General features: G+C 44.8%; 1 protein-coding gene across 1 annotated transcript in view; it reads right to left on the minus strand.

The window, feature by feature from the left end:
- Positions 1 to 376: 376 nt before the first annotated feature.
- Positions 377 to 14,922, minus strand: part of ARHGAP20 (Rho GTPase activating protein 20) — a gene marked incomplete at both ends in the record, with an annotated part of 67,142 nt that continues 52,596 nt past the window's right edge. Inside the window, 6 exons of the mRNA XM_079549378.1 lie at positions 377 to 1,446; positions 3,512 to 3,623; positions 4,398 to 4,587; positions 5,271 to 5,380; positions 6,612 to 6,773; positions 9,642 to 9,820. Of these exons, the coding sequence (XP_079405504.1) occupies positions 377 to 1,446; positions 3,512 to 3,623; positions 4,398 to 4,587; positions 5,271 to 5,380; positions 6,612 to 6,773; positions 9,642 to 9,820 (1,823 nt within the window). The remainder of the gene's footprint in view (positions 1,447 to 3,511; positions 3,624 to 4,397; positions 4,588 to 5,270; positions 5,381 to 6,611; positions 6,774 to 9,641; positions 9,821 to 14,922) is intronic.

Genomic DNA, 14,922 nt, shown 5'->3' on the forward strand with positions numbered 1-14,922 from the left:
TCACATGGGCAAGGCTCAACACACGAGTGGTCATGGGGAGTCCCAGCGGGCGCCCTGCTGCCCATGCGGCTCTGAGAGCAGGGTGCTTTCTTACTTAGAGCTTGGGACCTTGTCTGATTTTCAGGAGTTTCTGTTTGCTTGCTTTCAGCAATTGGGATTATTCTTACAACATTCTTTCGCAAAGCTTTACATAGGAACGTTAACGGTTTCCTGGAAAAAGAAAACCCGTGAGTTCAGGGACTGCTCAATTGAATTTGAACAACCTGGATATTGAACTTAAAATGAACACACATTAACACTGAAGGCATTTTCTTTATGGTGTTTATTTTAAGTGTTAAGATTCCTCTGCAGAAAAAAAAAGCTTTGGTCAGTCTCTTCAAACTTTGGATTGCTGCAATCCTTTCCTAGACCTCCTCTTTGATCTCAGATCATGAAGTCTGTCTCTTCCTGCGACTTTCAGAGGCAATGGCTGAATGTCAGGCTTAACCAGATAGCTGTCGATTCCTTCAGTAAGTTTCAGAGGTGCCAGCCTGCTGTTGGGCTCCAGCAAGCTCCCCTCAGCCAGCGCCTCGGTAGGCTGTGGAGATGGGGGCACCATACTGGGTGCAACCAAATAGTCATCAGGAGGCTCAGCAGCAGTCTCTTCATGTTTCTTTACTGGCTGAAAAGTGCTGATATCAAAAGGGGAGGAGGTTTCAGTTGGGGTAAACACAGATTGATCTGAAAATTGAGAGAAAGCACTGTCCAGGGAGCTCATTGATGACAGAGACGGAGATGTCCCTGGAGAAGAGAGGCTAGAAGAGCTAAATCCTGAGCAAATATTTAATCCTTCTGGTGTTGGAGGCAGAAGGCAATGGGACAAGTCCTTCTTTTCAACATTTTGGTTTGTGTTGTCACTTTTACCAACATTAATCCCTATGATCAAGCTCTGATTGATAAGTTTTTGTCCTTCCACTTGCAATGACCGAAGCTGATGGAGATAGTCTTCATCTTCGTAGGAGAGGACAACGTCACAGCTGGCTTTGCGCGCTGCCTTCTTGTGACCATCACCAGTGTGGGCAAAAGTAGGGGCGAGGAGACCGATGGCAGGCTCTGAGGAGCGCCTGTGTCTCCTCAAGGTTTTGAGGACACCTGAGGTAGTTGCTGAAGTGAAGCCCAATGCGCTGGAGAGAGAGCAGAGAGGCTCCTTCTCTGAATTTTCTTGTGATGAAAACTTATGGTGAACATCAACAGAAATTGTCAACTGTTTTGATTTGGTTTTATTTTGGATTTCATCCACCTCAGTCTGCTCTGAATCGCCGTCACTCAGGGTGAAGACGGACTCCCTGCTCCTGTTATCCTGATCTCGGTTCTTGATCCAGTCACTGGAAGAGGAGTCGGCTTCATCGTTCGCCTCGTTTTCCAGGCTGTCATAGGAAGAGTCGTTCAGATGGAGGGAGGCCACATCTGCAAGGACAAACCAGGTGGTAGCATGTCAGTGACCGAACCACCCTGCTTATGTGCAGCTGCATTTATTTTTGCAAGTATCCCTTAATTTTAGGAACATTTGCCATTTATTAAAGTCTCTTAAAACAGAAATATCAGTAATTTCAGAAAAAAATACTGTCTAAAAAACCTTGAAATTAGAGGTAAGTTGCAGGTCAGCTAAGAAACACAGAGTAATGGGACAAATAAAATTTCTTTGTGTGTTTTGGTGTTGTTTTTTGTTTTTGTTTTGTTTTGTTTTTTTATGTGAAGACTTCACTAGTAAAAAAAATCCAGCTCTGAACAATACTTTATATGTAGAATATTAAATCAGAAAAAATACTGAATGTTTCTTTTTGTTACCGAACAGTGAAAACATCATTTAACCTTACATTCTCTCTTCTATACAACTGAAGAAAACAGGACATACTTCATTCAACTAAGCCCTGCACACACGTACCCTGTTCTGTAGACATGATAATTGGAATTACATTAATCTCTTTTGCTCCAGGCTATGCTAAGCTGACTTATCTCACATTTGCAGCAGGCTGAGTTCAGGTATGGGTAGTTACTATGCCCCAATGCCTGCTGGAAAACCTGCTCAGACACATTAACCTACCATGGATCTGACAACTCACAGCACAGCACCACAGGATGGCTGAGGCTGCTGGGAGTTCTGGGTCTACCAGCTGCCCTTCTCCAGCAGGGACACCCAGAGCAGGGAGCCCAGGGCCATGTCCAGGCAGCTTTGGAAGATCTCCAAGGAGGAGACCCCACAGCCTTTGGGCAGCCTGTGCCAGTGCTCCATCACTCCATCAGCTGGTGCTCAAAGAGAACCCCCTGTGCTTCAGTTTGTGTCCACTGCCTCTTTGTCTTGGTACTGAACAGAGCCTGGCTCAGTCCTCTTTGCACCCTCCCTTCAATTTTCTTTGGACACTGATGGGATCCCCCTGGGCCTCCCCTTCTCCAGGCTGAGCAGTCCCAGCTCTCTCAGCCTCTCCTTACAGGAGAGATGCTCCAGACCCTGCATCATCTTGTTGTCCTTCTGTTGCACTGAGCCCATGATTCTCAGGTACTGGAAGGGCCAGAAATGGACCCAGTATTCCAGATGTGGTCTCAATGGTGCTGATTAGAGGGGAAAGATAACCTCCCTTTGCCTGTTGGTGATACTTTGCCTAATGAAGCCAAGAACATCATCAGTCTTCTTAGCAAAAAGGGCATACTGATGACCCAAGTTCATGGTTCTTTTTTTTGGGTAGGAGGACAGGTCAGATTTCATCAAATTCCACTGGAGGTCGTGCATGAGGATTTTTGGATATCAACAGAGTCAGACTGGCATTCCAGGCAAGTGCCATTACCACTTTCAGTGTAGGCCTGTTGTACCAAAATCTATTTTGCAGAAATGCAGCTTTGCAAATCATTTAAGGAGAGACCTGAGCCTCAATGATCTGAGAGGTAAAGTGAGAAAAAGAATGATATTCTGGAACACGCTGCATATCAGCCAACTACCCTGCTGGACATTTTCAGTCCCCACTTCTATGACTTTTCTGTGCTAGAACTAAAATCTGTCTGTTCCACTAAACATCTGGAGAGCTCTCTTTTTTGATAATAAACAATGCTTTCAGCCCTAATATAATGGAGTGAGAACTGTATGATAACTTGTTGATGTACTGATGTACTGACTTTCTGATGTACTGAGAAGACACTGTCAAGGATGCAAATTCAATACCTGAGATGAAATCTTTTCACTGTCTCCCTCCCTCCTTCTTTCTTTCCTTCCCCCCTACCTCCCCCTCAATTCTCCTTCCCTTTTTTTCAACATAGTGGCTCAAATGAATGGAATAGGAGCAAGGAATTCTTAGGGAAAGCTGTTTGTGGTGTGGTTTAGTTCTGTGGTAAGTTGGATCACTATCACCAATACTTTGGGAAAGGAAAAGACAACAGCAGTATATGGGAACACCATGTGAAGAGGGAACAGCCTTCTTCCACGGACTATGATTGATCTTTGTCTGGTTGGGATTAGCTAATAGGATCAAAACTTCATTACCTGAGCCATTTTCTCTCTTGCATGTCATCAGGATTTCTCCAAAGAGGGAGTTAATCTCCTCTCCAAAAATCTTGCAGCAATTCTCAGTGAGGAACTGCACCAGACTGGAAATCTGCAACAAAGCAACAGAGGAGAGATGTCCTGTCACATCCTGCATTATTACATTCAGGGCAAATTCATCTTACAGAGGAGGAACACAAGCAAGCTACTCATCCATGAAGTGTTTAAAATAGTCTAAATGGAGAGGCTCACCTCAGAAGACCTTGGCAGACCATTCCTTGGTGGCCCAGCCCTGAGCTCTTGCCATGAGCCATCCCTGAGCTCTCTCAGACGTGCTGAGCCAGGGCCTCCAAGGTGATGAGGGAGAGACAGGGAGAGCAAAGTGACATCTCCTGAACATCACCCAGCCTTGTCTGTTATATCTTATTGCTAGAGTTGTTTTTACCAAGTGTTTCCCACATCATACCAAATTCCACCTTCTTCAGCATAAGAGTAGCTGGTAGATGGCATTCATCCCATTATCTCCTTCCCTGACACCTTTTGCAGTCCTCTCTCCCATCTACATTCCTTTGACCCTTGACTGGGGTCCAAATACTGGTAGTCTTCCTGCATATATTTTTTCCATTTTTACTCTGTCCTGTTTAAGGACAACTGGGGATCTTTTTGATGACAGAAGTCCTCTGCTAATGCACTGTGTATTTCCTTATGATGTCTCTCCCCTTTTCTCAGGCAGATAATAATAATGGATTTATGAATGTTTCTGGGGTGCTGATAAGAGGATGAGAACCGATCTGAAGAGGTACCACCTATTCTCACCTTTGTAACCAATGGACTGTTTGTACAGGAATATGGTTATCTGTGTTTGCTACATTGTGGTGTCTCCTACCTTTCTTGTGAATTCACTTTCTATATCAGGAGTTGAGGAAGCAGGAGGCCAGAGCAGGCTGGGCGCAATGCAGATGGCAAGATTAAATGCATTCATCTGGTTCTCTTCAGATCGCATTTCTATACCATGTAGCACTCCAAAGATGTAACGTAGGAGAACAACATTGGCTCTGGGGAGTTGCTCTATTAACCTGAAAGCATGTACAAATGTTATTCTTCAAATTACTGACTAGAAAAAGTAAAAACCTTGAAGATAACTCTGTATTTCACTTTAGTTGCTTGACAGTTCACTGTTCACTTCACAGTTCAGTTGTCACTACCCGCCATCCAGTTGCCATAGGTACATATGTATGTAAATATGCACCAGGTTCACTGGTGTACAAAGCTCTGTTCCCCATAACATAAACTTTGCCCCCTTTCTGCTTGGTATCATCTGCAGTGTGGAGGCTTCCCTGGTCACTGAGCTCCAGTGTTTCATTTACAATTCCATCTTCACGTGGGGGAAAATATGAGGAACTGATTTTTGCTCCTCTTCCCCCTCCATTTTCCCTGTGGATAACTCTGGCTTTGGTATGAGGCAGAAATCCAGGTCTTGGACAGCAAGTTTATAAATATTATAAATGTTTCCCATGAAGGCATGTTTCAATTATTTGTCAGTATCCACAAAAGGCAGAGATGTATGACAAAAGAGAGTCAGAAATTTGCCCCATATAGGCTCTTCCTTAAATATATATGTAAGTTTAAATGCTCTGTATTTTAGCATTTATTTAGATTTGTGGATTTTTTAATTGCAGGTTTTGAGTGGAATGTTTGGGATTCTGCATTCCGGGATATCATTTAACAGGAGGAGAATACAGAATATAAGTAACTCTACCTTTGGATGCTTTTTATCTTCTCTTCGTTATTTCCATGATCCATCACAGAGACCCACTTATCACAAAGCTGGGATGTCAAAATGCTGCCTGGGATGTTGCGAAGAAAATCCTTATCCAGAGAAAAGAAGAATAAAATGTGAACAGCTGTTCCAGAGGGGGGGAGGAAATAGGAAGAAGCAATGCAGATACAAGAGGATGTTTCAGTGGGATAGCACTAACTGACAAGCATCTTGATCCACACAGCAACCAAAACCAGCAGAAAACCACCTCAGATAAAGAAGCACTTTGGATTATGCTAAAATGGATTTTTTTTCCTGACCTGTCCTCACTCTTTCTTATCAACAGAGGTATCTGGATGCTTCATGTGCTGTTGATGAACTGAAAAAAACCCTGCAGTGGGTCCAGTTATTTTGATAATGTATATCTGCATTTACTTATCACTTGAATTCATCCATAGCCCCTGTTTGTTTCCCTCAGCTGACAACTTCTTTCAACACCACCAGACCATAAGCACTCCCTGCCTACCTTCCTCTGGACACAGTCCTCTGTGGTAAAGGAGTATTTACCCTGGTCAGGGTTAGTCTTCCAGCTCCTGTCTCCTCAAATAGTGGCAGATAAACTACTGCAGCTTGGGAAGAAGCCCAAATTCCTGCTTCCTAAATCCCAAATCCCAGCTTCCCCAACAAGTTAAGTTAAGGGAAGCTATGGTTTGTACAAATAACACATTTGCTCTTAATGTGATGCTGTCCCCCAGCCTCTTAAAATGCCCATCCTAAACCATCAGCAGCAATGCAATGGTATCTTAGCCATGAAAACCTCTCATGTGACAGTAAGAGAAATGCTTGTTTTGTTATACTTCTGTTATGCCTTTTTTTTTTTTTTTTTTTTGTCCAAAGCAGTGTTTACTTAAGAATGAAGACTATTATTTCTTTTAAACTAAAAACCACACACAAATGGACATACTATAATAAAATGTGAAGACAGATATGCTCCTTGTAGCTGATATTTTACTGAAGGCTTGTGATGCTTTTTGCACAAACAACATTGCTTTTAACATAGAAGATTTTAGGAGATAATCCATGACAAAATGAACTGAGATTTTTTGGGCAACACTATACACTAGCAATGGTCTGAATAAAGAAACAAGACTGCAAATCTGCCTTTTTGGCATTTAACTGACTTTCAGGTGAGGCTAAGAGAATTATGTGAATATGTCAGTCCACTCTTCTTAATTCAGCCTATCAAGGCCTCTCCACCCCTGGCGAAAAACCCCACTTGTTTGTGCCTAAGATCTGCGCTGCTCTCAACTGATAAGGGAGAAAGGAACATTCTTCACGTACCTTAAACAAAGATGCTGTCACAAATATGGATTCGCACGCTAGGTCCACTTCAGCGCCTGAATCAAGCTTCTCCTTGAGCTCTTTGCAGGTTTTTGCACTCCCAGAGCGTCTGAAAATACCCTCAGTGGAAGGGCCTTCTTGGTACAGGAGAGAAAGCATGTCCTAAACAAAATTAAAAGGCAGAGAGTGTTTCTCAGAAATATGTTTTACCACTGTAATGTGGTTTTACCGCTTTGGTCACAGGCAAAAACCTGTGAGTCCTCAGAAAGCTTACACACAGGTCAGGGCTCACCTCCAGACAATTTGCACAGCAAAGCTATGGCCCAGGGTGCTGATTTTGGTAAACATCCCTTCAGAAGCACAGTGCCGCCACTGCTGAGCACTGACCTCATGCACAATCTCCTCCAGCACCTGGGCAACTTTTAGCCAAGTCATTGACACAGATAAACACCGTGGCATGGGAGAAGGCTACTGTCTACCTAATGCAGAGCTCTGCATTTTATTCTCTGCAGGAAGATAAAAAACCCTTCCTGCTTATCAGCACGTTCAATCTCATCACTGATCAGAGATGAAGATTTCTGTTCCAACTGACACCCTGATGTCTGTAGAAAAGGAGATTTCATCTGCTTGGAAAGTGATTGTTTATATGTACCCGCAAGTCTCCACCAGATCAGAGCTGGATTTTGCCCCTTCTTGGACTTGGGAGCACAACGGCACTCTGCAAGCAGCTCAGGACTGCTGGTTAGACCAGCTGCAAGGCTGGACTTGGCTGCTGACTCCTTTGGGCTGTCTCTCTGATGTGCCCATGATCACCTCTCCAAAGATTTGCTCTGAGAAAGAGAGGTAATGGCTTCAAGTTGCACAGGAGGACTTTCAATTGGGATGTTAGGGAAAAATTCTTCTCAGGAAGAATGGTGAGGCAGTGGCACAGGCTGCCCAGGGAGGTGGTGAAGGCACCGTTCCTGGAGGAGTTCCAGAAACGTGTGGATGTGGCACTGAGTGATGTGCTTAGTGGGCATGGTGGGGATGGATTGACAGTCAGACTGGATGATTTCAGTGGTCTTTTCCAACCTTAATGATTCTGTGGTTCTACAATTCTAAGCAATGTGGGAGTTGTCGCGTTTATCTCTTCTGAGGGAAAACACATGCACAGTCTCTCTAACTATGTGCAAACACATGCTGGTCTGAGGACTGAGCTATCAAAAGGAATGAGGAGAAAAGGTACACGAGGAGAGAGCCTGACATCACAAAACCAAGTCACTCTAGCAGTAATGACTAAGCAGAGGCTTCTGGCTTCTTTCAGAGTCTGGCCCTGGCACACATTAATACAGATGTCACTAATGGAAGCTGTATTTGTAATCTTTTAATCTTTACTTTCTTCATGTTTCTTTCTTACTCCTGTAGAAGCGGAAAGTGATGTGTGTGCAACAGGAGCACCTCTCAAGGCAGCAGGACTCATGTCACCATTTACATTTATTTTATGGGGATTTACAGCTCTGCTGACAAAACACCAGTCTCACTGCATAAACACCTTTAAATTATTTTTGGAATAAAATAGCCACAAGATCAAAGTTGGAAAAAATGTAGTAAATCCAAAAGATTACACAAAGGGAGCTAATGGTGTAAGATAATTCAGTGAGGCAATGGCTAACAGAGAGCCATTCAGCTGTGAAAGCAAGTTTGGAGCTTTGCAGCAAAGATATCAAACACGCCTGCAGCATTCATTCCTAATATCTTCCTTCTCTTGCAGATAAATCCCACACAGTATCTCAGATGCAATTTTCCATTCTCCAGAGATGCTGCATGAAATCAAAAGCCAGTTATATTTTGTGGCATAAACACAGCGTTCTAAGATTCAAACCACAAAGTCTACCAAGCTCTGATTCTATACTTAGTAACTCTGCACTTTCTTCAGATGCAATTTTCCTAATTATTATGTTTTGCAGAAATTTCCAAAATGCAGCTTTGGCTCCCCTGTCAAAGGGAGAGAAAGAGAGAGACCAGGTCCTCACAGGGTTCATCTCTAAAGGGCTTATTTAAACTATGATAAAAATTTACACTGCCCCCTCAAAAGAAAATACCAAACCCACGCTCTCAAAAGACCTGAGAAGTCCTGGTGTGATTCACTGCTCAGGAAATGATAAAGCAGCACATCAAGCACGAACTTTAGAGACAAACACATCTGTTACTGTAAACTGATGTAACCCCATTGATTTCACATTGTTCCAGCTGGAAGTCAGTCTGCTGAAACAAAGGGCCCAATCCTGCACCGCTCATGGTGGGAACTGCTCCCTCCCTTTGGCAAACATTTCAATTGCTGTACCAACAACAGGATAGTTCTAAGGACACCTTCCTGACCCAAAGTCGTAGAACCATAGAATCATTAGGGTTGTAAAAGACCACTCATATCATTCAATCCAAACATCAGCCCATCACTGCCATACCACTAACCACGTCCCTCAGTGCCACATCTCCACATCTCTTGAACCTCTCCAGACTGCACCATCTCCCTAGGCAGCCTGTGCCATTGCCTCACCACTCCTGCTGAGAAAAAATGAGGACTTAGAGTGCTTGTCTGCCCTAGGGTGTCTCCAAGAAAGGCTCTAAAATGGTTTGAGGGCAGGTAGCATTTCTGTGCAAGCATGGGCTGCCTATGCTGGACAGCAGATATCACCTGCTAGGAGCTGGGGATTCTACAGAAACCTTAGGAGTAATTTGAAAAGTATGCATGAATACGGTGTTTATTTGCACTGCATAAGTGAGGATTTGGGAACCAGCCTTACAACATGGGCTACAGAGAAGCAACAGCCCAGAGCAGTCACATGCTTCTCAAGCTGTCTGGCATTAACCAGGCCTCACCACAGCATATGTTAAAAACCAAAGTTTTTTTTGGGAACCATAAATGAGGTTTCCTGCTGTTTTCTCTGCTTGAGTAATTGCAGCGTCCCATTTCCACAGCATCCCCGTGTTCTCATTGGCTGCACAAAGAAATTCCACTGCTGTAAGAGCCAGCCCTGTGCCTGGACTCACCAGGAGAGGCTTGGGCAGGTTGTCGTCCTCGCAGATGGCTGTTAGCAGCAGGCCAAAGAGCTTCCCAGGGGCAGCCGATGTTGAGGAGAGGGGCGCATTATCCAAGTGGGTGCCTGGACCACGCCAGAAAGCCCAATTTATGATGGATCTTTTCCTTTTAAATGACTTCTGGCTCAAGTCTGGGAAAAGAGAGAGGTGTTTATTAGAAGAAATGCATTTCAATTCTAATTCCAGTATTTGTTTTGCAGTGGTTGCTATGGAATCAAAGGAAAAAATGTCATGAACTCAACCAACATCCTGGCATCCGGCTCGGCCTAATCCACCATGCGCATACCTGTGTGTGTGACTGCAGCCCAACCACGCTCTCCGGAGGATCACCAAGAGCCACTGCATGGCCTGACCACTGACCCAGCACCTCCACCCGAGGACTTTGCATGTGGTTGGCCTGTGCTCAGGGCCTCATCTCCCATTTGCAGGTGTGAAACCACAGACCTTCTTTGGGAAAAGTGCATACATGAACACCACTGGACTCCCCTGGCTGACCATCTGGAGGTACCCTACTTCTCCCGGCACTGTGATGAGCTTCTGCTGTTGTGGAGGGCAGAGGGTAGAATTAATGCTTGCAGAAGTACAGACTGCAACATAATACCATAATATGAGATTTTTCTCTCCTATACTTTACTATGTGTGTTTCTTAGCCCAAACGGTGATTTTTGCTATACATCATTCCAATCTGGAAGATCATGCTCCCTTAGGGAATGGGCGGAAGGCTTTTCATTAGAGATTTACAGGATGAAAAGTTACAGTTTAACTCAAAATGTGAACATACACATGCTAAAGCCTGATGAAAAATTCCTTTCATAAAAAAATAATGAGGATATACATTTTAAGCCCAAAGCTCCATGAAATATAAGCTTGGCAGTGTCTATAGCTTTACTTGACACATCGTGTTTTGGGAGAACGCAAGCACAACTTTCAAAACAATAATTTTTCTTTCAGACGAGCAGGATATTTGCACATGACTATGGCTTGGTCCACTTGGAGCTCTGGACACACAATCACAAATATAGTTTGGTGGGGTTTTTTTCTGATAGCTTTGTATATCTCAGCAAGTAAAAATGAAGGAGAGATTCTATTTTGGAGGAAAAAAGAAGTAGCAGAAATGACAGAAATAGAGTCTTAAAATAAGGAACTTTTCTCAGCCTCTCAACTCTTGAAAGCCATGGCCCAAATGGGTGATGTGAGCAATGAGTAACTGTGATTAAATGCAGCTCTCCTGGAACTGGAGGCAAACCTTAATTGGTGTTCTTCAGCACAGCAGGACAGAAACCAACAAGCAATGCCAAGCAGCAAAATGCCACCTCACTTACAAAATCAACACAATGAGCAACAGAACTCATTTGTTTCCCATTCCTATTTCAAAAGGGGAGAATTGTCGGTGTAAAGAGCAAACGGGAAGAGGAAGATGTAGACTTTCTCTTCTTGAACCTGTGCAGAGCTACATTTGGTGTACAGCTTGCTCCCAGCCAAGACAGATGCAAGTTATTACTCTGTGGAAGGCACAGCTCCCATATGGAGACACCAGAGTGCACCCCAGGGCCTGCTATGGTGGGTTATTCTAGCCCAGAATCAGAATAAAAGCAACACCACGTTGGATGCAGACCTTGCTCGGAGCTCACAACAGCTGCCATCTGCCTAGGGATCAGCTGGGCTCATATCTTACATACAGGGAATTCAGTGTCTTCATTGGCAGCATCTCAGCCACACAAGTGCTCATTTCCTCTTCTCACAGACTAATCAGGAACTTCCAAAGAAAACCTCAGATTAGCTTAGAAACACAGCGTCCTTCCTGACCAAATCCTTTCGAACAGCTTTCAAAGACCTCCTTTCTGTATTGAGACTAACTCACTGGAAATTTGCTCTCTCTTTTACCAGACGATTAAATAACAATTTGGATGACAGACGAGTCACTGACAGCAGTCAGTTCTTTCAAGTCATACTTGAGGCAAATTAACATTTATGGTATTTTTTACACTCGTGCTCGTGAGCATGACTTAATGGCCGTGTTCAGCAGCTAGGTGCTGGTCCTGTTAGGTGTCGAAAAGCTGCAGGAGGGAAATATCATGGCGTTCCCACACAGTAAATTCTCCTGTAGGTTTTTCAAGTATCCTGCCAGCACTGCTGACAAAACTACAGCAGCACAGTTGGTGTCCACATAGCTTCTTATCTCACAGGACAGCCACTTGTCAGTTGTGTCCTCCTGTCACCACCCACTTGGCGTTGTGTGGTTCAGCCAAGCAGTTTCATAGAATCGTAGAATTGTGTGAGTTGGAAAGAACCCTTTAAAGGCCACCTGCATTTAACAGGAACACCTACATCTCCACCAGGTTTCCCAGAGCCCCATCCAGCCTGACGTGAACTCTCCATAGATAGGGCATCCACCACCTCTCTGGGCAAACTGTGCCAATGTCTCACTATCCTTACTGTGAAAAGCTTCTTCCTTATATCCAATCTAAATCTCCCCTCTTTTAGTTTGAAATAATTTCCCTTTGTCCTATCACAACACACCTTACTAAAGTGTCTTTGTATCTTATATCCTCCTTTAGATACCAAAAGTCTGCTTTCACATCTCCCCAGAGCCCTTCTTCTCCAGGCTAAACAGCCCCAGTTCTCTCTACCTGTCCTCGTAGCAGAAGCTTCCCTTTGGTGTGAGTCTTGTCCAGCAACACTAGTGCCACAGCGACTGGCGTATCACAGGAGATGGCATTGGGATGGTATGAAGAGGCTTGGTGGCACAGAGTTGCTTGCCTCACAAATGTGAAACCCTGGCCAGGGTAATATTTGATTAGAAATCATATGATTCTGAACTTGCCAAGGGTGCATGCTAAGTGTGTGCTGTGGTTACGGGGAGAGTGGCTGAAGATGCTGCTCAAACTTGGATTCCAAGTTTCTGGTTTTATCATGTTTTCAGGAAAAAAAAAACAGAACACTGTTAGTGCTCAGGTAGCACCACCACCAGAAGAGCAACCACTTGCTGAGGAGCAGGAAAGTCCTCTCCTGCCTGGGGAGAGTTTCTCTGGAGCATGTAAGGAGAGTTACACAGCATATGGGCATCAAATATACATACCCTCCTCCCTGTAATTTGCCGCATACGTGGTGCATACTGTGCTCAGCAGTCCCACACTGCTTGGCTTGCTGACCTGAAGACAAGCCCCAAAACAGATCATAGCCTTGGTTAGCACACAGACACCTTTCATCCTTTTCCAAAACCAAAACAGGTGAGAAAGAAGTGGGAAGAGCACAATGAACAGCAAGGTGACCTGGTTTGCAACAGCGAGGCCTATGGAACTCTAACAGGTTCAGCCAAGGATGGAAACAGGTAAGGCACAAGGACACACAGATTTTCCTCCAGCCGTGTGGCTCTGGCCCAGCTTCAGTTTCACAGGCTGCCCAGTGCCAGCCTGGCCCCCTCCCACAGCTCACACTGTGCTGCCGACATCACATCTGTGCTGATTTGCATTCCTATTTTCTCTTGCCAGTCAATGTCAGCTGCCAAGCGGGGCCTGTAAACCTAATTACACCCCTCTGTTAGATTGCCTCATTCTTGAAATATGCTGTGAAGTAATACATGATACAAATTACTTGGGGAGGGGGGTGAAGGAGTGTGGAAAGGAAATTAATTTATATAAAAACGCAATCAATTTCCGGAATAATTTGTAACAGGTACTAATATTGCCTTGCTACATTTAATTTCTCAAAACATTACAAATGGATTCTGCTCGTACTTTTTAGGAGATCTTGATTGTTGGGGGTTGCAGAGTATAACAGAGTGCACATATATTATTTTTATTGCTACATAGTCATTAATGGGGAGGAAGGGCAGAATTCCCAACTAAGCTTAGCGTGATAGCGTGTGAAGCACCATAAAAACACACTGTGGGATGCATCCTCGTCACATGGTGTTTATAGCCTAACGCCCCAGCCTGTAAAGATCTGCCCATATGTTCTACCCATGAGCAGTGAGCAGTCACTGTATCGTTGACAACAGAGTGCAAAACAGAGAGCAGGTGCTCGTATTTTTGCAGGACCAAGGCCAAAGGCAGGAGAAAATATTACTGTCTTCATCTTACTCAGGGAATAGTGAAATAAAGAAGCTGTATTCCCTCACTTCATCTAGGTACAGTGCCACAGAATCACAGAATCATGAAGGAGCACTGAGATCTTACAGTCCAACCATCCCCACCATGCCCACTAACAATGACCTTCAGTGCCACATCTCCACACTTCTTGAACACCTCCAGGGACAGTGACTGCACCACCTCCCTAGGCAGCCTGTGCCACTGCCTCACCTGAGAATAAATTTTTCCTAATACCCAACCTGAACCTTGTGCAACTTGAGACCATTACTTCTCACCCTATTGCTGCTACCTGGGCGAAGAGGCTGACCTGCACGTTGCCACAACCTCCTTTCAGGCAGTTGCAGAGAGCAGTAAGGTCTGCCTGGAGCCTCCTCTTCTCCAGACCGAACAATCCTAATTCCCTCAGCCACTCTCCATAAGCCTTGTGCTCCATATCCTCCATAGCGCTGCTGCCCTTCTCTGGGCACACTCCAGGGCCTCTATGTCTTTCTTATAGTGAGGGGCCCAAAACTGAACACAGTTCTTGAAGTGCAGCCTCAGCAGAGCTGAGTGTAGAGGGGTGATCCCCTCCCTGCTCCTGCTGGCTGCACTATTGCTGATACAAGCCAGGATGCCATTGGCCTTCTCGGCCACCTAGGGCCATCTGGGCACACTGCTAGTTCATGTTCAGCTGACTGTCAACCCCAGAAATTCATGCCCAGGCTGACCCATGAGACAGGTGCCAGTAAGGGAGGCGAGCAGTCCTTGGTACCTTGTTCAGACAGAAGGTGCTGAATTTTGTGCAGAACTGAAGCCTTGGCTTCTGTACCAGACAACCTCCTTGCTTTGCTGCAGAGCACAGAAAGGGGTGCAGGGAGAAGCTCCTTTAGGCTTACAAAAACCTGCAGGGGGAAGATCTTGTCTTTCTTTTGCTGGTTTTAGAGCAACCTCTTGACACGCAGCTTGTCAAACTGTAACTTATAAAAACAGCACACGGGCAACAGCATTTGCTCAAACTGGGGAGAACCACACAGCAAAATTCCTGTGCAGCTGGCACTGACATCTGCCCACTGCTCCTCACTGCACACCCTCCATCCCAGCACTCTGGCTTCCCCCAGCACTGCCAGGCCACAGGCAGGCTCTGCGTTCCGGAGGCAGCAGCA

This window comes from Tetrao urogallus (genome assembly GCF_951394365.1).
Source record: "Tetrao urogallus genome assembly, chromosome: 1".
In the NCBI taxonomy this organism is placed as follows: Eukaryota; Metazoa; Chordata; class Aves; order Galliformes; family Phasianidae; genus Tetrao; species Tetrao urogallus.